The 15,684-nt window shown below is 34.0% G+C and overlaps 1 protein-coding gene across 3 annotated transcripts in view; it reads left to right on the plus strand.

The window, feature by feature from the left end:
• Nucleotides 1-15,684, plus strand: part of ARFGEF1 (ADP ribosylation factor guanine nucleotide exchange factor 1) — a 151,433-nt gene that overhangs the window by 83,687 nt on the left and 52,062 nt on the right. For all 3 annotated transcript variants that reach the window (XM_036830408.1, XM_036830409.1, XM_036830407.1), the window contains exons 8-14: nucleotides 62-237; nucleotides 1,182-1,315; nucleotides 4,671-4,905; nucleotides 8,498-8,597; nucleotides 8,715-8,854; nucleotides 8,964-9,072; nucleotides 9,736-9,937. In XM_036830408.1, the coding sequence (XP_036686303.1) occupies nucleotides 62-237; nucleotides 1,182-1,315; nucleotides 4,671-4,905; nucleotides 8,498-8,597; nucleotides 8,715-8,854; nucleotides 8,964-9,072; nucleotides 9,736-9,937 (1,096 nt within the window). The remainder of the gene's footprint in view (nucleotides 1-61; nucleotides 238-1,181; nucleotides 1,316-4,670; nucleotides 4,906-8,497; nucleotides 8,598-8,714; nucleotides 8,855-8,963; nucleotides 9,073-9,735; nucleotides 9,938-15,684) is intronic.

Genomic DNA, 15,684 nt, shown 5'->3' on the forward strand with positions numbered 1-15,684 from the left:
TTTTCAGTGCACTTCAGTTAAGTTAAATATGTTTGCATGTTTTTTCTTCTTACCGTTTTAGATATGGGAGAAAGGACTACCATAAATGCAAGTGCAGATGGCAACACTGGAACCATAGAGGATGGTAGTGACAGTGAAAATATTCAAGCAAATGGAATTCCAGGAACACCAATTTCTGTTGCATATACACCATCCTTACCTGATGACAGATTGTCTGTCTCTTCCAATGATACTCAGGTAGAAATAGAGGAAAAATCCTCTTAATCTTACAAATTGATAGGCTGCTACCAACACCTTGTGGTGAATATATCCAGTTGATAATGCTGGCTGATTTCAGTTTGAGGAAATAAAAAGTTTTTTTTTTTTTCCATTGATATAAATCAGAGCACTTTATTCCCTTAAAATATTGATAGCTATATTTCCAACTCTAAGGTGTGTCTCATATGTGTTCACATCTTTCCTCCTCCCCCATTCAAATTACATTTAACAAGAACATTCTTATCACATTTATAGGATAATTCTAGTATACTAGGAGGAGAAAGAGCTTCTGGAAATCTAGGGAACTTCATCTTACCTTTGTTCAGGAGTACAATAAAATCCATACTGTGGTAGTGATAGGGTCCTCCTCATCCTTCCTACCCTATATTTTGTGTATTTTTTCCTTATCTTTTTAGATAAGGGAGTCCTACCCTAAATCATTGCCCCATACATAGGGGGAAGTTTTCCTGGACTTGCTGACCTTTATCAGTTAATAACTTTTAAATGTTGCCTTAACAGTCGCCATTGTCTTATGTCTATCTGCGCAGAGTAGATAAAAAATAAAATAGGACAAAAACATAAAACACCCAGTGACAGGTAGTGGAAAGTATAGTTTAGGCCATGGATGAGGTATCTTGTCACAGCGTGATGTGCTAGGTTTTGTTAGTAATAATATAAATGGGTAAATTTTAAGAGTTTGGTGGCAAAGAGGGAATATTTTAAAAGAATGCATTTTTTAAGGTATTTATTGTTGGGGATGGGGGTGGCATGTCACAATAAAGAAAAACAATATGGCAAATTCCTCATCTAGTTTTCCTTCCAGTAGAACCCCACATATAACTGAATCAAATAAAATATATAGAAGGCTGAAGTGATTTGCACTGGCAGATGCCTTTATTTACATGGTGTGTTCACTTCTTTAGGAATCTGGAAATTCTTCAGGACCTTCACCTGGTGCTAAGTTTTCCCACATTTTACAAAAGGATGCCTTTCTAGTATTCAGGTCATTGTGTAAACTGTCAATGAAACCACTGTCGGATGGACCACCAGATCCAAAGTAAGTCCTCAGCTGTTCTGCCTGACAAATGCAGCTTTTTAATCTTGAGCCTTACTGTAAGATAGTCTTTGGGTTTTCTTTTCTTTTTGTCTTTTAGGACCTTCAAAAATATTTTTTGGGGTTATTTTACTTTTTAAAACATGTACTAAAAAACAGTGAGTTTCAAAATTGCTAGAGTAGATACCTTACACTGTCTTCCAAAAGCACACCAACAGCATTATAGAATTGTGCCTGGTGCATAGTAGGTGCTCAAAAAGTATTGAATGATTAAATGAATTACTATTTTAATATTGTACGTAACATTGGAACTAATGTAGCCCTTTACATGTAGCCTCATGCTAGGCTTCTGAAAGCTACTACTTGAAAGGTAATAAAACCTAAGAGAAATAAATCTTAAAAGTCATAATGAAAGATAGTAACATTCATTAAGTTCTGAAAAAATGCCCTAAGATGATAACTTTCTCCCGTGGGGAGCAGGAAATACTTTAACATAGGCATCACTCGTCTGCTTCCCATCAATTATATTAGTTTAAACGGTAGGTAAGTGCCATTTTTGTAAGTCATAAATTGTCATATATCTTTCTGTTTAAATGATTCCAGTGCAAGTACTTCCTGCTCGAGGTTGAGTTTGGGAGTTATTCAAGAGCCCTGCTTCTCTGATGTTGCAGCATCATGTATTATATAGCATGTCAGTTTTAGGAGAACTTTCTGGAGAAAGTCAGCTTGGAGAGGCCTGAGTGACTTTGAGAAAGGGATATTGAAATAGGGGGAAATTCATTTTTAAAACTCTAGAGCATTTCAGTTTCTAAGTGTCAACTGAGAAGGAAGACTGGAGACAGTTACAATAAAAACTTTAGAAGTTTTGGGAAACCACATTTGTTATACTTTCTACAGTTTTATTTTGTCACATTGTACTGATTCAGTGAGAAACATTTTTTAGGCCCAGAAGCCTGAAACTCTTATCTTTTTAGGCCCAAATCCTGAGAGTCAGAAATATTTTGAAAATACAAACGCTACAGAAGAAGGATTAAGGTTGTTCGAATTACAATATAAACTTGATTATAGCCTATATATTTTATACGAATATATTTGAAATTTTTTCAGTTTCTTATTTTCATTATGGGGGGGGATGACAATTTTGACCTATCATTCTGGATTGATGAAGACCTACTTTAAGGAGAAAATAACTTCAGAATTTGGTGCTAGTGCTGAAGGCCGTTTTTCCCATGATTTAAAAATGTTGGTGACCTTAAAAGCCTCAGATGTTTAGTTTTCCCAGATCAGACCTTTAGTATTACAAAAGATTATTGTGACAAATAATGTAAATTATCCTCCTACGTAGTGGGCTTAAGTCATAGATATTAGGAAATTTTGTTTGAATGTAAAGAAGACCTTCTTGACCACCAGTCATTAAATATTGGAATTGAATTCTGAAAGAGATCAAATTTTCCACCCCTAGAAACTGTTCTTTTTCCAGAATATATGATTTTCTATCTTGAATGATTTTTTTGCCAAAATTAATGATCTTTTGTAGTTATATAATTTCCTTTTTGTCTTTGCTTCTCTTTATATTTTGTGGCCTTGCTAAGATGATGATCCAGGAAATGTTCTTTAAGCTTGAATGGTAATTTGAAGCTACCCCACGAAAAACTGCAGACCTGTAATTTCCAGCTTCTTTTGCCTGTCAAAAGTATACTTTATTGTGTTATCAGACAATCATTTGATCATCTCTTCATTGATTAATGCCCTATTCATAGTAGATACTTAATGTTTAGATGAGTGCATGAATGAATCCGTTAATTATTTTGAGCACATACTAACGAGGCATTTTGTTAGATGCTGTGGATACAAAGATAAAACATACTTATAAGAAAACTCATGTGTTGGAGAATGATAAGCTGCGGGTTTTAGTTTCTATTGGAACTGAGCAAAAAGCGTGATAAATGTGAGGTAGACTAAGGAAGTAGCAGTAGTGGATAAGCCTTGGAAGGCCTCAACGTGAAGGGGGAATACCTGGCCCACTCCATGTTTTCCTCTAGCTATTATTCAAAGTCTTACTCCCACTCTCTCTAAATTGATTTATCTAAGGTTTGTTTGTTTGTTTGTTTTGTAATACTGCATTTGCTGCACGTACGTATTCTTAGATTCAGAGGCATAGGCATCTTGGAAACATGACTGTGTATTAATGGTATTATTAGTTCCAGTTTTATTTCAAAGATGGCAGTATTTTTTGTGATTCCTATTTACCTAAAATTAAATATTCTTTGTTAGAGTTTTAGGTCCTTGAATCACTTGACACTTTTAAAACCATAAAATTTTTAAGGTGGAAATCAAGAGCAATTAAGTTTACTATGCGGTGTAAATGTGACTGAGTACAATTTGGAATAAATAAAGAACCAACTGCTAGAGCATTTAAATGTGTTCTGCATTTGAAAAGTTTGCCTGGGATCAATCTCCTTGGTCTCTTGGACTTAAAAAACCTGTTTCGATGGTAGAAAAATTGTATTTGTGAAATCTAATCATTAAACTTCTAGATAGTGATCAGAAGTGTGGCACAGTATATTGATCAGAAAAATGCAATTTTCAATTTAAGCTTAAATGTGTTTTTCAGCTTTTCATTATATAAAAATACGTATTTAGAATAAATGGGTAAGCTACCAAGAGGTACAAGTATTCTAAAAGCCTCTTTGTATGTATTTTTTAAAAAAAGAGTTTTCGATGGTTACGGAAAAAGTAAGCTTGAAGCAATGCTTTAATTTGGTAATGCACCAAAACTTTTTATTAGTGTTTAGGATTTTTGAGTAGTATAACTAGGAAAAAAGTACATTGGAACCTATTTATACTAAATATGGCCCTTAATCTGAGAAGTTCATGTTGATTTCTAAAAAGTGAAATATACTTGTGAAAGAAATGAACAAGGCATAAATCTTTAAATTTTTTTTTCTTGTTCAAAGGAACAGTAGGTTGATGTTAAATATGTGTGAGTGATTGTTTTCCCATTTAAAAAGTTCATGAAATTATGTGGTAGAAGGAGAACATCAGTGGAACTACCCATTATTAGTGGCTAAGCTTATTTATGTACTGTACTTTCTTATTTATGCTGTAGAGTTTGTTTCTTTCCATGTAAAGGTTTGTGAAATTATGTGGTTGAAGGAGAACATCAGTGGAACTACCCATTATTAGTGGCTAAGCTTATTTATGTACTGTACTTTCTTATTTATGTTGTAGAGTTTTCTGTTTCTTTCCATGTAAAGGTTTGTGAAATTATGTGGTACAGGAAATATCTTTGGAACAACCTATTATTACCGTAATGCTAAACCTGTCCATACACTGTGCCTTCTTTTTTATATTTTAGGTCTCATGAGTTACGATCCAAGATACTTTCATTGCAGTTACTTCTATCCATTCTGCAGAATGCAGGACCTATTTTCAGGACAAATGAGATGTTTATTAATGCTATTAAGCAGTATCTGTGTGTTGCACTCTCAAAAAATGGAGTTTCTTCTGTTCCAGAGGTTTTTGAGCTTTCCCTTTCCATATTTCTTACTTTGTTGTCAAACTTCAAGACGCATCTGAAGATGCAGATTGAGGTATGTTCTGCATTTAAGCATTGTTGGCTATTTCATTTGTTTCATGTTAAATCATGTTTTAATACACTGGAAAGTTTTTTAGAATGTGAAATAATATTTGTGTATTATCATGTAACATGTGCCTACAAAGTACTACTAAGGACTAGGTAAGCACTAAGAATGCAAAATCAAATTAAGACATAAGCTCCTGCCTTCAAGGAATGTATAATAAGTATTTCCATGAATGATTTTAATTGTCTTGAATTAATTTGGTCCTCACAATAATTTAGCCATTGTGTATATCATACGTAATAGTGAACTTGGTTATCTTAAAAGAAAGCTCTAAATAAATACTTTGTCTACATGGTTTTAAGCCATTTAAGTTCTTGGTACTTTAAAGAGGTGATCAAGAAGAATTATATTTGAGGAGTTATATTTTAGGACATTTGAAATTTTAACTTTTGTATTTTTTTTCCAATATATCTGTTATTGTTATATTCCTAAAGTTTTCTCTCAACATCTTTTGGAACTAGTTATGTCATTCTAAAATATTTCCAGAGCCTTAGCAAAATGAAATTAGGGACTCTCCCAACCATGTATGCATGTATTGTGCAAGTGTACCGTTTCTTGGTCTTTTGTTTTTACCTTCAAATAATTCAGTATTTAAAAACAGTACTTTTACTGATTGAATGGATTTTTTTTTCCAGCTTGTCCTTTGTTAAAATATTGTTTTGGTTGGGACATGGTATATTTTAGAAATACTTCTATGCTAGTCAACTTTTGCCTTTATATTATGTTTGATATGATATGCAGGTTACATTTTAATTTTTATATTTAATCCTAACTCAAGACTAATAATTCATTAGGTCACAGGAAGGATAAATCATTATTTTCCCAGAGTTTTGATATTATCCTTTATTATAAAGGTTCTACAGTATCTATTAAAATTCATGTGGAACATTATTATGGGAATGAGACAGAATAAGGTCTTGGTATTTTAAGTGAAAATTTTTAAAATTTGGGTCATATTTTTGGACAGGAAACAATTTCTGGTGCATATATGTTGTCAAGTTTTAGAAGTTTGCCATATGTGTGTTAAAATAATGCAAGGCAAAACTAGGAAGTTACTATTTTTAGATAGTTTTTTCTCACTATCTTCAGGAACTACAAATAAAAGAGACTTTAAAATAAAAACTTGTGGAACTTTTGCTTCTGTAACAAGCCAAAAATGTTTCATTCGATGATGAGACATTTAAATTGACATTAGAGAATTTTGGAAGACTTTGTATATTCAGTTACTTCTCTGAGACTCTCCTTCTTTAATAGATGACTGTGTGAAGTATAAATTCTTATGGAACCAGATACCATAAAAATCATTTAAGTTGTGATTACTATTTCTGTAAAGTAAATTTGATATACAAAAATTTTGTAAGCATGAATTTAAAGGGAAATACTTCTAAGAAATTTCCTGTCTGTTCATAGATGGTAGATTCTCATTAAAATTGTTGTCGTAATATTCTGTTTTTTTTAAAGAGATCAGGTTTATTTCAACCTCCATTGTCCCTTATGGGGAGATTATGAGGATAAAACAAGGTAAATATAGATATGCTTTTGAAAGTACTGAACATATTCAAATGCAAGATGAGCTGTGTTCCACTTGGAGGAAACCCAACATATGAAAACCTAAATTTGCAAAACAAAATTGAGATTGTTGTTACGTGAAGATTCATCTTATGAGAATGAATCTTAGAGTTTTTATAATGCAGTTTTTCCTTGGGTATTAACTTATATATCTATTTCAGAAAATACAGTGTATACACACTTTTTCAAGAGAAATTATGTGAAGACAAAGTGCTTATGATAGAACTGTTATTCTACATGTATTACATGATAGGTGCTCTATAACTCTTTAGAATTTTGGGTTTTCTTAGAGCCCCTGTTGATAGGCATGGTGTCTTAAATTACTATAATAGGCTTTTGCATGTTAGTGCAGTTTGATAACCTGTAGACAGTAGCTAAAGGCTTTTTTCCCCCCTCTTTCTCCAAATCTGTGTTTTTTTTATTTATCCCATAAATCAGAGAGCTTCAAATTCTCTTGATCCATGGCACCATTAGAGTTTCTAATCTTTTCATGGTGTACTTTACTCCAGAAGAAATACCTAACAGTTCCATTTATTAAGCAGTTAGGTCCAAACAACTTAACAAGTATTTTTCTTAACAATGAAGTCTGCATTTGGGGGCAGGGCGGGGGGATGGGGAGAAGCACACATAAATTGAAAGAAAAAAATGTTTTTATTTCATTTTTAAATAGTCAACAGTTACTGACTACTGGAATGTATGAGCCTATAAGACACTGCAAACTTCTCAGACCTTGAAATCAAATTGGACATTACCACCCTCATTTCCTTCATTGATTTTCATGCAGTACCTGCTTCTTATCATAGCAACCACTAAACCCCAGGTTTGCAAAAATAATGATGTCATTGAAAGGAATGTCGTGTGATCTAATTGATGTTGAAACTGTAAAGTTTTTTGAGGTATCCAGCAGATGTATTTCTCTCTGAATTTTCCCTCAGAAATTCTCATGGCATCCCTCTGAGTTTGCTGCAGCATTCTGGGGTGACTTGGTGCAGTGTTTGAGAATTGTGGCCATAAATATGTATTGAATGCCTACTATATTTGCCATGCAGTGTAGACACAATGCTTAGCAAGAGGGACCTTGTCTCTACCCTCTTAGAGCTTACAGTCTTACGGGAAATGCTGATATTAGGCAAGTAATAGAAATGTGTTGAATTCTGTGAAAGAAAAGCACATCACAAGGGTATTTTGTCCTTTTGGGAGGGAGAAGATGTTGGTAGTCTAAAATTACAAATATGAATTTTTGTATTCATAATACATATGTTCCATAAATGTTAATATGTTATTTTAGGTTTTCTTTTTCACTCATCCACTCTTGAGTTGTAGTCATTTTTCCAAAATAAATATGAATCTGAAAATTCTTAGCTCTTAAATAGAAATTTTTTAAATGAGGTTGACTAAATCCTTTGTGCCTGACATTATTTGGTGTAAAGAATAGTAAGAAATAGTTTGTAGTTTTCAGACAAAAGAGATTCCCACTTGTGTGAGTAATTATAAAAATATAACAGTATATGGGAGCTAGATCCTTTCTATTGTGTAGATGACAACGTCAGTTACTTTAAAATCTAGGAGCGCTTAGGCTTGCCCAGTACTATAATGTCTGAAAAATATAACTGATGAACAGAATATAGTTTATGCTCTGTGGGGGATTAAAAATGAAATAGGAGTTTTATTAGTTTGTAAATGTGTTTAAGAAATAATCTCCCAGAAGAACTCCAAATTTTTGCAGATTTCTTTTGTAGTGGCTGTGTGATAACAAAATACAGTGATGTGAAGTACAGCTCTTTACTGCAAGGGCCAGTGTAAGTGACCAACCCAAGTTAAGTCCTGATGTCTCAGAAATGGAACTCAACAGGAGTGGAACTCCAGGACCCTGGGTCCTGATCTTTGCTCTGCAGCTTTGGGATATTTAAAAAGTGATCACATATATGAATTATAAACAATATTTTAAATGGAGGTTTTTCCCTAATCACAGGTGTTCTTTAAAGAAATTTTCCTATACATTTTGGAGACTTCTACCAGCTCATTTGACCACAAATGGATGGTTATTCAGACGTTGACAAGGATTTGTGCAGGTACTTGAAATTATCCTTCTTTATTATCTCTTTCTTACTGAGGTATTTAAAAGGCCAAATATATTCATATACTAGACGCCTAATTTTACCTAAAATTGACATATTGTACTGTTACAGATGCTCAGAGTGTAGTGGATATTTATGTAAACTATGATTGTGACTTAAATGCAGCAAACATATTTGAAAGACTAGTAAATGATCTATCAAAAATTGCTCAAGGACGAGGCAGTCAAGAACTCGGTATGAGTAATGTTCAGGTAAGAACTTTAAAAACATTTTGAAATTTGAACTTTGCCAAGGAGGAGCTGTGTATTTTCCTTAAAAGATTTTTGTTTGTTTTTATTCTCTTTATGAATTATTTTGTAGGAACTGAGCCTGAGGAAAAAAGGTTTAGAATGCTTAGTGTCAATTTTGAAGTGTATGGTTGAATGGAGTAAGGATCAGTATGTGAATCCCAACTCTCAGACAACTCTTGGTAAGGTGACATTTGAGTAGAATTCTTTGTCATTTAAGTAAATGATGCTTTGGGGGATAGTTGCAGAAGCCATTAAGCCAGTTTCCTGACATCTTTATTCATTTAGCTGATGAAGAAGCATTCTCTATGAGTTAAATAACGAACTTAAAATTTTGAATTTCCCAGCTTAGTTATCCAAACTTTTCTTTCTAAATCTTCCTAAAAATATTTTGAATATCATATTAAAGTGAATCATGTTTATGCAACTTTGTTAAAGGATAATTATAGAAGAAACATAAAAAAGCCAAAAATGTTTTAAGAAGATTGAATTGTTCATATATGTTTGACATTTACCCTTACTCAGAGAAAAACTCGTAGCTGCAGGGCTATCCTGGTGTTACCTTAGTCCTTTGAGGGAAGACCGTCCCTTGTGAGACGTGAGCTGAGAGCAGAAAGCCAGTGGATGCTCAGCACTGTAGCTGCGAAAAGAACCCCTAATGATGCAGATTGTACCTGTACTAATTGCAGTGTGTGTTAATATCAAAGTATGTATTATCTGTTGCGGCACCTAATATGTTATTTGTATTAAATAGCTATCTAAGCAACATTGAAATAGCTTGCCTTATTTGAGAAATTTTTTTCCTTTGACAGAATAATTTACTGAATCAGTTTTTCTACTTACAGGTCAGGAAAAACCCTCAGAGCAAGAGACGAGTGAAGTAAAACACCCTGAGACAATAAACAGATACGGAAGTTTAAATTCCCTGGAGTCAACATCATCATCAGGAATAGGCAGCTACAGCACACAGATGTCTGGCACTGATAATCCAGAACAATTTGAAGTCCTAAAGCAGCAAAAAGAAATAATAGAACAAGGGATAGATTTGTGAGTGTCCGATTTTAAGGAGAAATGTTTTTGAATACCCCTCTGCCAGTACTGTGCCACCCTTATCCTGGGTTTCTTTACATTTTTGGATTATTTTTAGTCCCTTCTTATTAACACCCTTCAGAGAATAAAATGGAGCACAGCTCTCCTGGATCCAAGACTTCTAGTGACTCGTTCATTGCAGTCTAGCCCAAACAGACCCTTTTAATGTGCATTAATTTTGCACTATATTTTATGTGTTGTTGACAAACATCCTCTGTGCAGTTTTGCACTGTTTATTTAGCTCAGTTATAAAATCTTGCATTATATTCCCCAAGCAGATGATAACTCAGATTTAAAGTATGGAACTTCTCCTGCTCGTGTTGCCCCTTTATAGGTTTTGTATTTTCTCCACTTCAGTTACAAATGTGCTACTCTTGTTATTGATTTATCGTTATTGATTGAATTTTTATATGTCAATAAGGTGATAACCTCCTTTTCAAACTTGGGTACTCTACCAGACCCTGATCTTGTGAAATCAGTTTTCCTAGTAAGTTGTGTGCCATCATCCTGCTCCTGGACTTTTTCCTGTCTGAATCATACCGTGCTGCTTTCCTTCCTCTTACTGCCCCCTCTTCTTTCAAAGAGATGCTGTGAGGAAAACTGAACTTGCTGGCCTTTCTCCATGAATCTAGGTCCATGAATCTAAACTGTTAAAAAAAAATTCTCTGATATGTTTACTTGGCTTGCTAATTCTGCTGTAAAGCATTTCTTCCTGAGTCTTAAGCAGTGGTTTTTGGTGCCCTTTTTCACTGATAATGTAAAAGAAAAAAAGTTGATAAAATGTACACATATTCATTGTCATAAAATTATAAAATCTTAAAAATAGCCTCAGGAAATAGCCATCAATACTTCATTTATTCTAGCTGTTCAGTCAGTATTTATCAAAGTCCCATCTGTTCCAGACATTATGCAAAGTGCTGGGGAAACCTGATGAGTGAAACAGCCCTTGTTTTGGGGGTCTCAACGTCTAGTATGTGCAAACAGATACTCATTTTGAAATTCTGCTGGTCACTCAGCAAACACATGTTTGGTACTTGGGACTGTGTGCCAAGAATCATGAAGGTACTGGTCCTTATATTCAAGATTACAGTCTAAGTATGGGCAAAATATATATATATATATTTTTTTTTTTTTTGACCACAACAAAAGCAACAATGATTGCAATTACCAAACATGAAACACACTCATACTATGAAATAATATTGACATTCAGTCTAGTAATCCTCCACTGTAACAGCTCCTTTACTTTGCAGTGAAAATTGATTTGTATATTCTTTGCCTCTGAGTCCTTGTGGGATTTTTTTTTTTTCTTTTTTTTATAAATTCAGACAAAAAGTCACAAAAATTATACTCATCCTCATCAGTTCACTCAGTCCCATGTAATTCATTTTTTTTTTTCATCTTGATCTTTTGTTAGCACTTCTATGAGTTCATCAGTTTTTCATTAGAGTTCTGAAAATGCTTATTCATTCAGTTCAGCAGTACAGTCAGTTACCAGAAACCTGTACTTGTCAGAGTCTTTTCCATGAATTTCTTGAAGATGAAACCCTTTTATAGGAATATATTTGCAAAATCATCAGAGTACACCCAGAACTGTCTGTAAATGACAAAAGACTTAAAAATGACCACGGTTAAAGATTTGATGAAAGTTCATAATAATGCAGTTGACAAGAAAATTAGTTATTTCTGAGATATACATTTTAAAGTAATAACTAGGATTATTACTTATAACATTATACCAGAACATATAAGATTTTTAGAAATTTCATGTAATGTCTGAAACATTTATATTAACATATTTCCATACATATTTCCATACAAATACAAATATAAGATTTTTAGAAATTTCATGTAATGTCTGAAACATTTATATTAACATATTTCCATACAAATAACCCAATGAAAGTTTAGTATTAGTTGTTTTGTTTGTTTTTTTATACTGCAGGTTCTTATTAGGCATCAATTTTATACACATCAGTGTATACATGTCAATCCCAATCGCCCAATTCAGCACACCACCATCCCCACCTCACCGCAGTTTTCCCCCCTTGGTGTCCATATGTCCATTCTCTACATCTGTGTCTCAACTTCTGCCCTGCAAACTGGCTCATCTGTACCATTTTTTTAGGTTACACATACATGCATTAATATACGATATTTGTTTCTCTCTTTCTGACTTACTTCACTCTGTATGACAGTCTCTAGATCCATCCACGTCTCAACAAATGACTCAATTTCGTTCCTTTTTATGGCTGAGTAATATTCCATTGTATATATGTACCACATCTTCTTTATCCATTCGTCTGTTGATGGGCATTTAGGTTGCTTCCATGACCTGGCTATTGTAAATAGTGCTGCAATGAACATTTGGGTGCATGTGTCTTTTTGAATTACGGTTTTCTCTGGGTATATGCCCAGTAGTGGGATTGCTGGGTCATATGGTAATTCTATTTTTAGTTTTTTAAGGAACCTCCATATTGTTCTCCATAGTGGCTGTATCAATTTACATTCCCACCAACAGTGCAAGAGGGTTCCCTTTTCTCCACACCCTCTCCAGCATTTGTTGTTTGTAGATTTTCTGATGATGCCCATTCTAACAGGAGTGAGGTGATACCTCATTGTAGTTTTGATTTGCATTTCTCTAATAATTAGTGATGTTGAGCATCTTTTCATGTGCTTCGTGGCCGTCTGTATGTCTTCTTTGGAGAAATGTCTATTTAGGTCTTCTGCCCATTTTTGGATTGGGGTGTTTGTTTCTTTGATATTGAGCTGCATGAGCTGTTTATATATTTTGGAGATTAATCCTTTGTCCGTTGATTCATTTGCAAATATTTTCTCCCATTCTGAGGGTTGTCTTTTCGTCTTGTTCATGATTTCCTTTGCTGTGCAAAAGCTTTGAAGTTTCATTAGGTCCCATTTGTTTATTTTTGTTTTTATTTCCATTACTCTAGGAGGTGGATCAAAAAAGATCTTGCTGTGATTTATGTCAAAGAGTGTTCTTCCTATGTTTTCCTCTAAGAGTTTTATAGTGTCCAGTCTTATATTTAGGTCTCTAATCCATTTTGAGTTTATTTTTGTGTATGGTGTTAGGGAGTATTCTAATTTCATTCTTTTACATGTAGCTGTCCAGTTTTCCCAGCACCACTTATTGAAGAGACTGTCTTTTCTCCATTGTATATCTTTGCCTCCTTTGTCATAGATTAGTTGACCATAGGTGCGTGGGTTAATCTCTGGGCTTTCTATCTTGTTCCATTGATCTATGTTTCTGTTTTTGTGCCAGTACCATATTGTCTTGATTACTGTAGCTTTGTAGTATAGTCTGAAGTCAGGGAGTCTGATTCCTCCAGCTCCATTTTTTTGCCTCAAGGCTGCTTTGGCTATTCGGGGTCTTTTGTGTCTCCATACAAATTTTAAGATGATTTGTTCTAGCTCCGTAAAAAATGCCATTGGTAATTTGATAGGGATTGCATTGAATCTGTAGATTGCTTTGGGTAGTATACTCATTTTCACAATGTTGATTCTTCCAATCCAAGAACATGGTATATCTCTCCATCTGTTGGTATCATCTTTAATTTCTTTCATCAGTGTCTTATAGTTTTCTGCATACAGGTCTTTTGTCTCCCTAGGTAGGTTTATTCCTAGGTATTTTATTCTTTTTGTTGCAATGGTAAATGGGAGTGTTTCCATAATTTCTCTTTCAGATTTTTCATCATTAGTGTATAGGAATGCAAGAGATTTCTGTGCATTAATTTTGTATCCTGCAACTTTACCAAATTCATTAATTAGCTCTAGCAGTTTTCTGGTGGCAGTTTTAGGATTCTCTATGTATAGTATCATGTCATCCGCAAACAGTGACAGTTTTACTTCTTCTTTTCCAATTTGTACTCCTTTTATTTCTTTTTCTTCTCTGATTGCCGTGGCTAGGACTTCCAGAACTATGTTGAATAATAGTGGTGAGAGTGGACATCCTTATCTCGTTCCTGATCTTAGAGGAAATGCTTTCAGTTTTTCACCATTGAGAATGATGTTTGCTGTGGGTTTGTCATATATGGCCTTTATTATGTTGAGGTAGGTTCCCTCTATGCCGACTTTCTGGAGAGTTTTTATCAGAAATGGGTGTTGAATTTTGTCAAAAGCTTTTTCTGCATCTATTGAGATGATCATATGGTTTTTATTCTTCAATTTGTTAATATGGTGTATCACATTGATTGATTTGCGTATATTGAAGAATCCTTGCATCCCTGGGATAAATCCCACTTGATCGTGGTGTATGATCCTTTTAATGTGTTGTTGGATTCTGTTTGCTAGTATTTTGTTGAGGATTTTTGCATCTATATTCATCAGTGATATTGGTCTGTAATTTTCTTTTTTTGTAGTGTCTTTGTCTGGTTTTGGTATCAGGGTGATGGTGGCCTCATAGAATGAGTTTGGGAGTGTTCCTTCCTCTGCAATTTTTTGGAAGAGTTTGAGAAGGATGGGTGTTAGCTCTTCTCTAAATGTTTGATAGAATTCACCTGTGAAGCCATCTGGTCCTGGACTTTTGTTTGTTGGAAGATTTTTAATCACAGTTTCAATTTCATTACTTGTGATTGGTCTGTTCATATTTTCTGTTTCTTCCTGATTCAGTCTTGGAAGGTTATACCTTTCTAAGAATTTGTCCATTTCTTCCAGGTTGTCCATTTTATTGGCATAAAGTTGCTTGTAGTAGTCTCTTAGGATGCTTTGTATTTCTGCGGTGTCTGTTGTAACTTCTCCTTTTTCATTTCTGATTTTATTGATTTGAGTCCTCTCCCTCTTTTTCTTGATGAGTCTGGCTAATGGCTTATCAATTTTGTTTATCTTCTCAAAGAACCAACTTTTAGTTTTATTGATCTTTGCTATTGTTTTCTTTGTTTCTATTTCATTTATTTCTGCTCTGATCTTTATGATTTCTTTCCTTCTGCTAACTTTGGGTTTTGTTTGTTCTTCTTTCTCTAGTTTCTTTAGGTGTAAGGTTAGATTGTTTACTTGAGCTTTTTCTTGTTTCTTTAGGTAGGCTTGTATAGCTATAAACTTCCCTCTTAGAACCGCTTTTGCTGCATCCCATAGGTTTTGGGTCGTCGTGTTTTCATTGTCATTTGTCTCTAGGTATTTTTTTATTTCCTGTTTGATTTCTTCAGTGATCTCTTGGTTTTTTAGTAATGTATTGTTTAGCCTCCATGTGTTTGTGTTTTTTACGTTTTTTTCCCTGTAATTCATTTCTAATCTCATAGCGTTGTGGTCAGAAAAGATGCTTGATATGATTTCAATTTTCTTAAATTTACTGAGGCTTGATTTGTGACCCAAGATGTGATCTATCCTGGAGAATGTTCCGTGCGCACTTGAGAAGAACGTGTAATCTGCTGTTTTTGGATGGAATGTCCTATATATATCAATTAAATCTATCTGGTCTATTGTGTCATTTAAAGCTTCTGTTTCCTTATTTATTTTCATTTTGGATGATCTGTCCATTGGTGTAAGTGAAGTGTTAAAGTCCCCCACTATTATTGTGTTACTGTCGATTTCCTCTTTTATAGCTGTTAGCAGTTGCCTTATGTATTGAGGTGCTCGTATGTTGGGTGCATATATATTTATAATTGTTATATCTTCTTCTTGGATTGATCCCTGGATCATTATGTAGTGTCCTTCCTTGTCTCTTGTAACATTCTTTATTTTCAAGTCTATTG

Source organism: Balaenoptera musculus, chromosome 17, assembly GCF_009873245.2.
Source record: "Balaenoptera musculus isolate JJ_BM4_2016_0621 chromosome 17, mBalMus1.pri.v3, whole genome shotgun sequence".
In the NCBI taxonomy this organism is placed as follows: domain Eukaryota; kingdom Metazoa; phylum Chordata; class Mammalia; order Artiodactyla; family Balaenopteridae; genus Balaenoptera; species Balaenoptera musculus.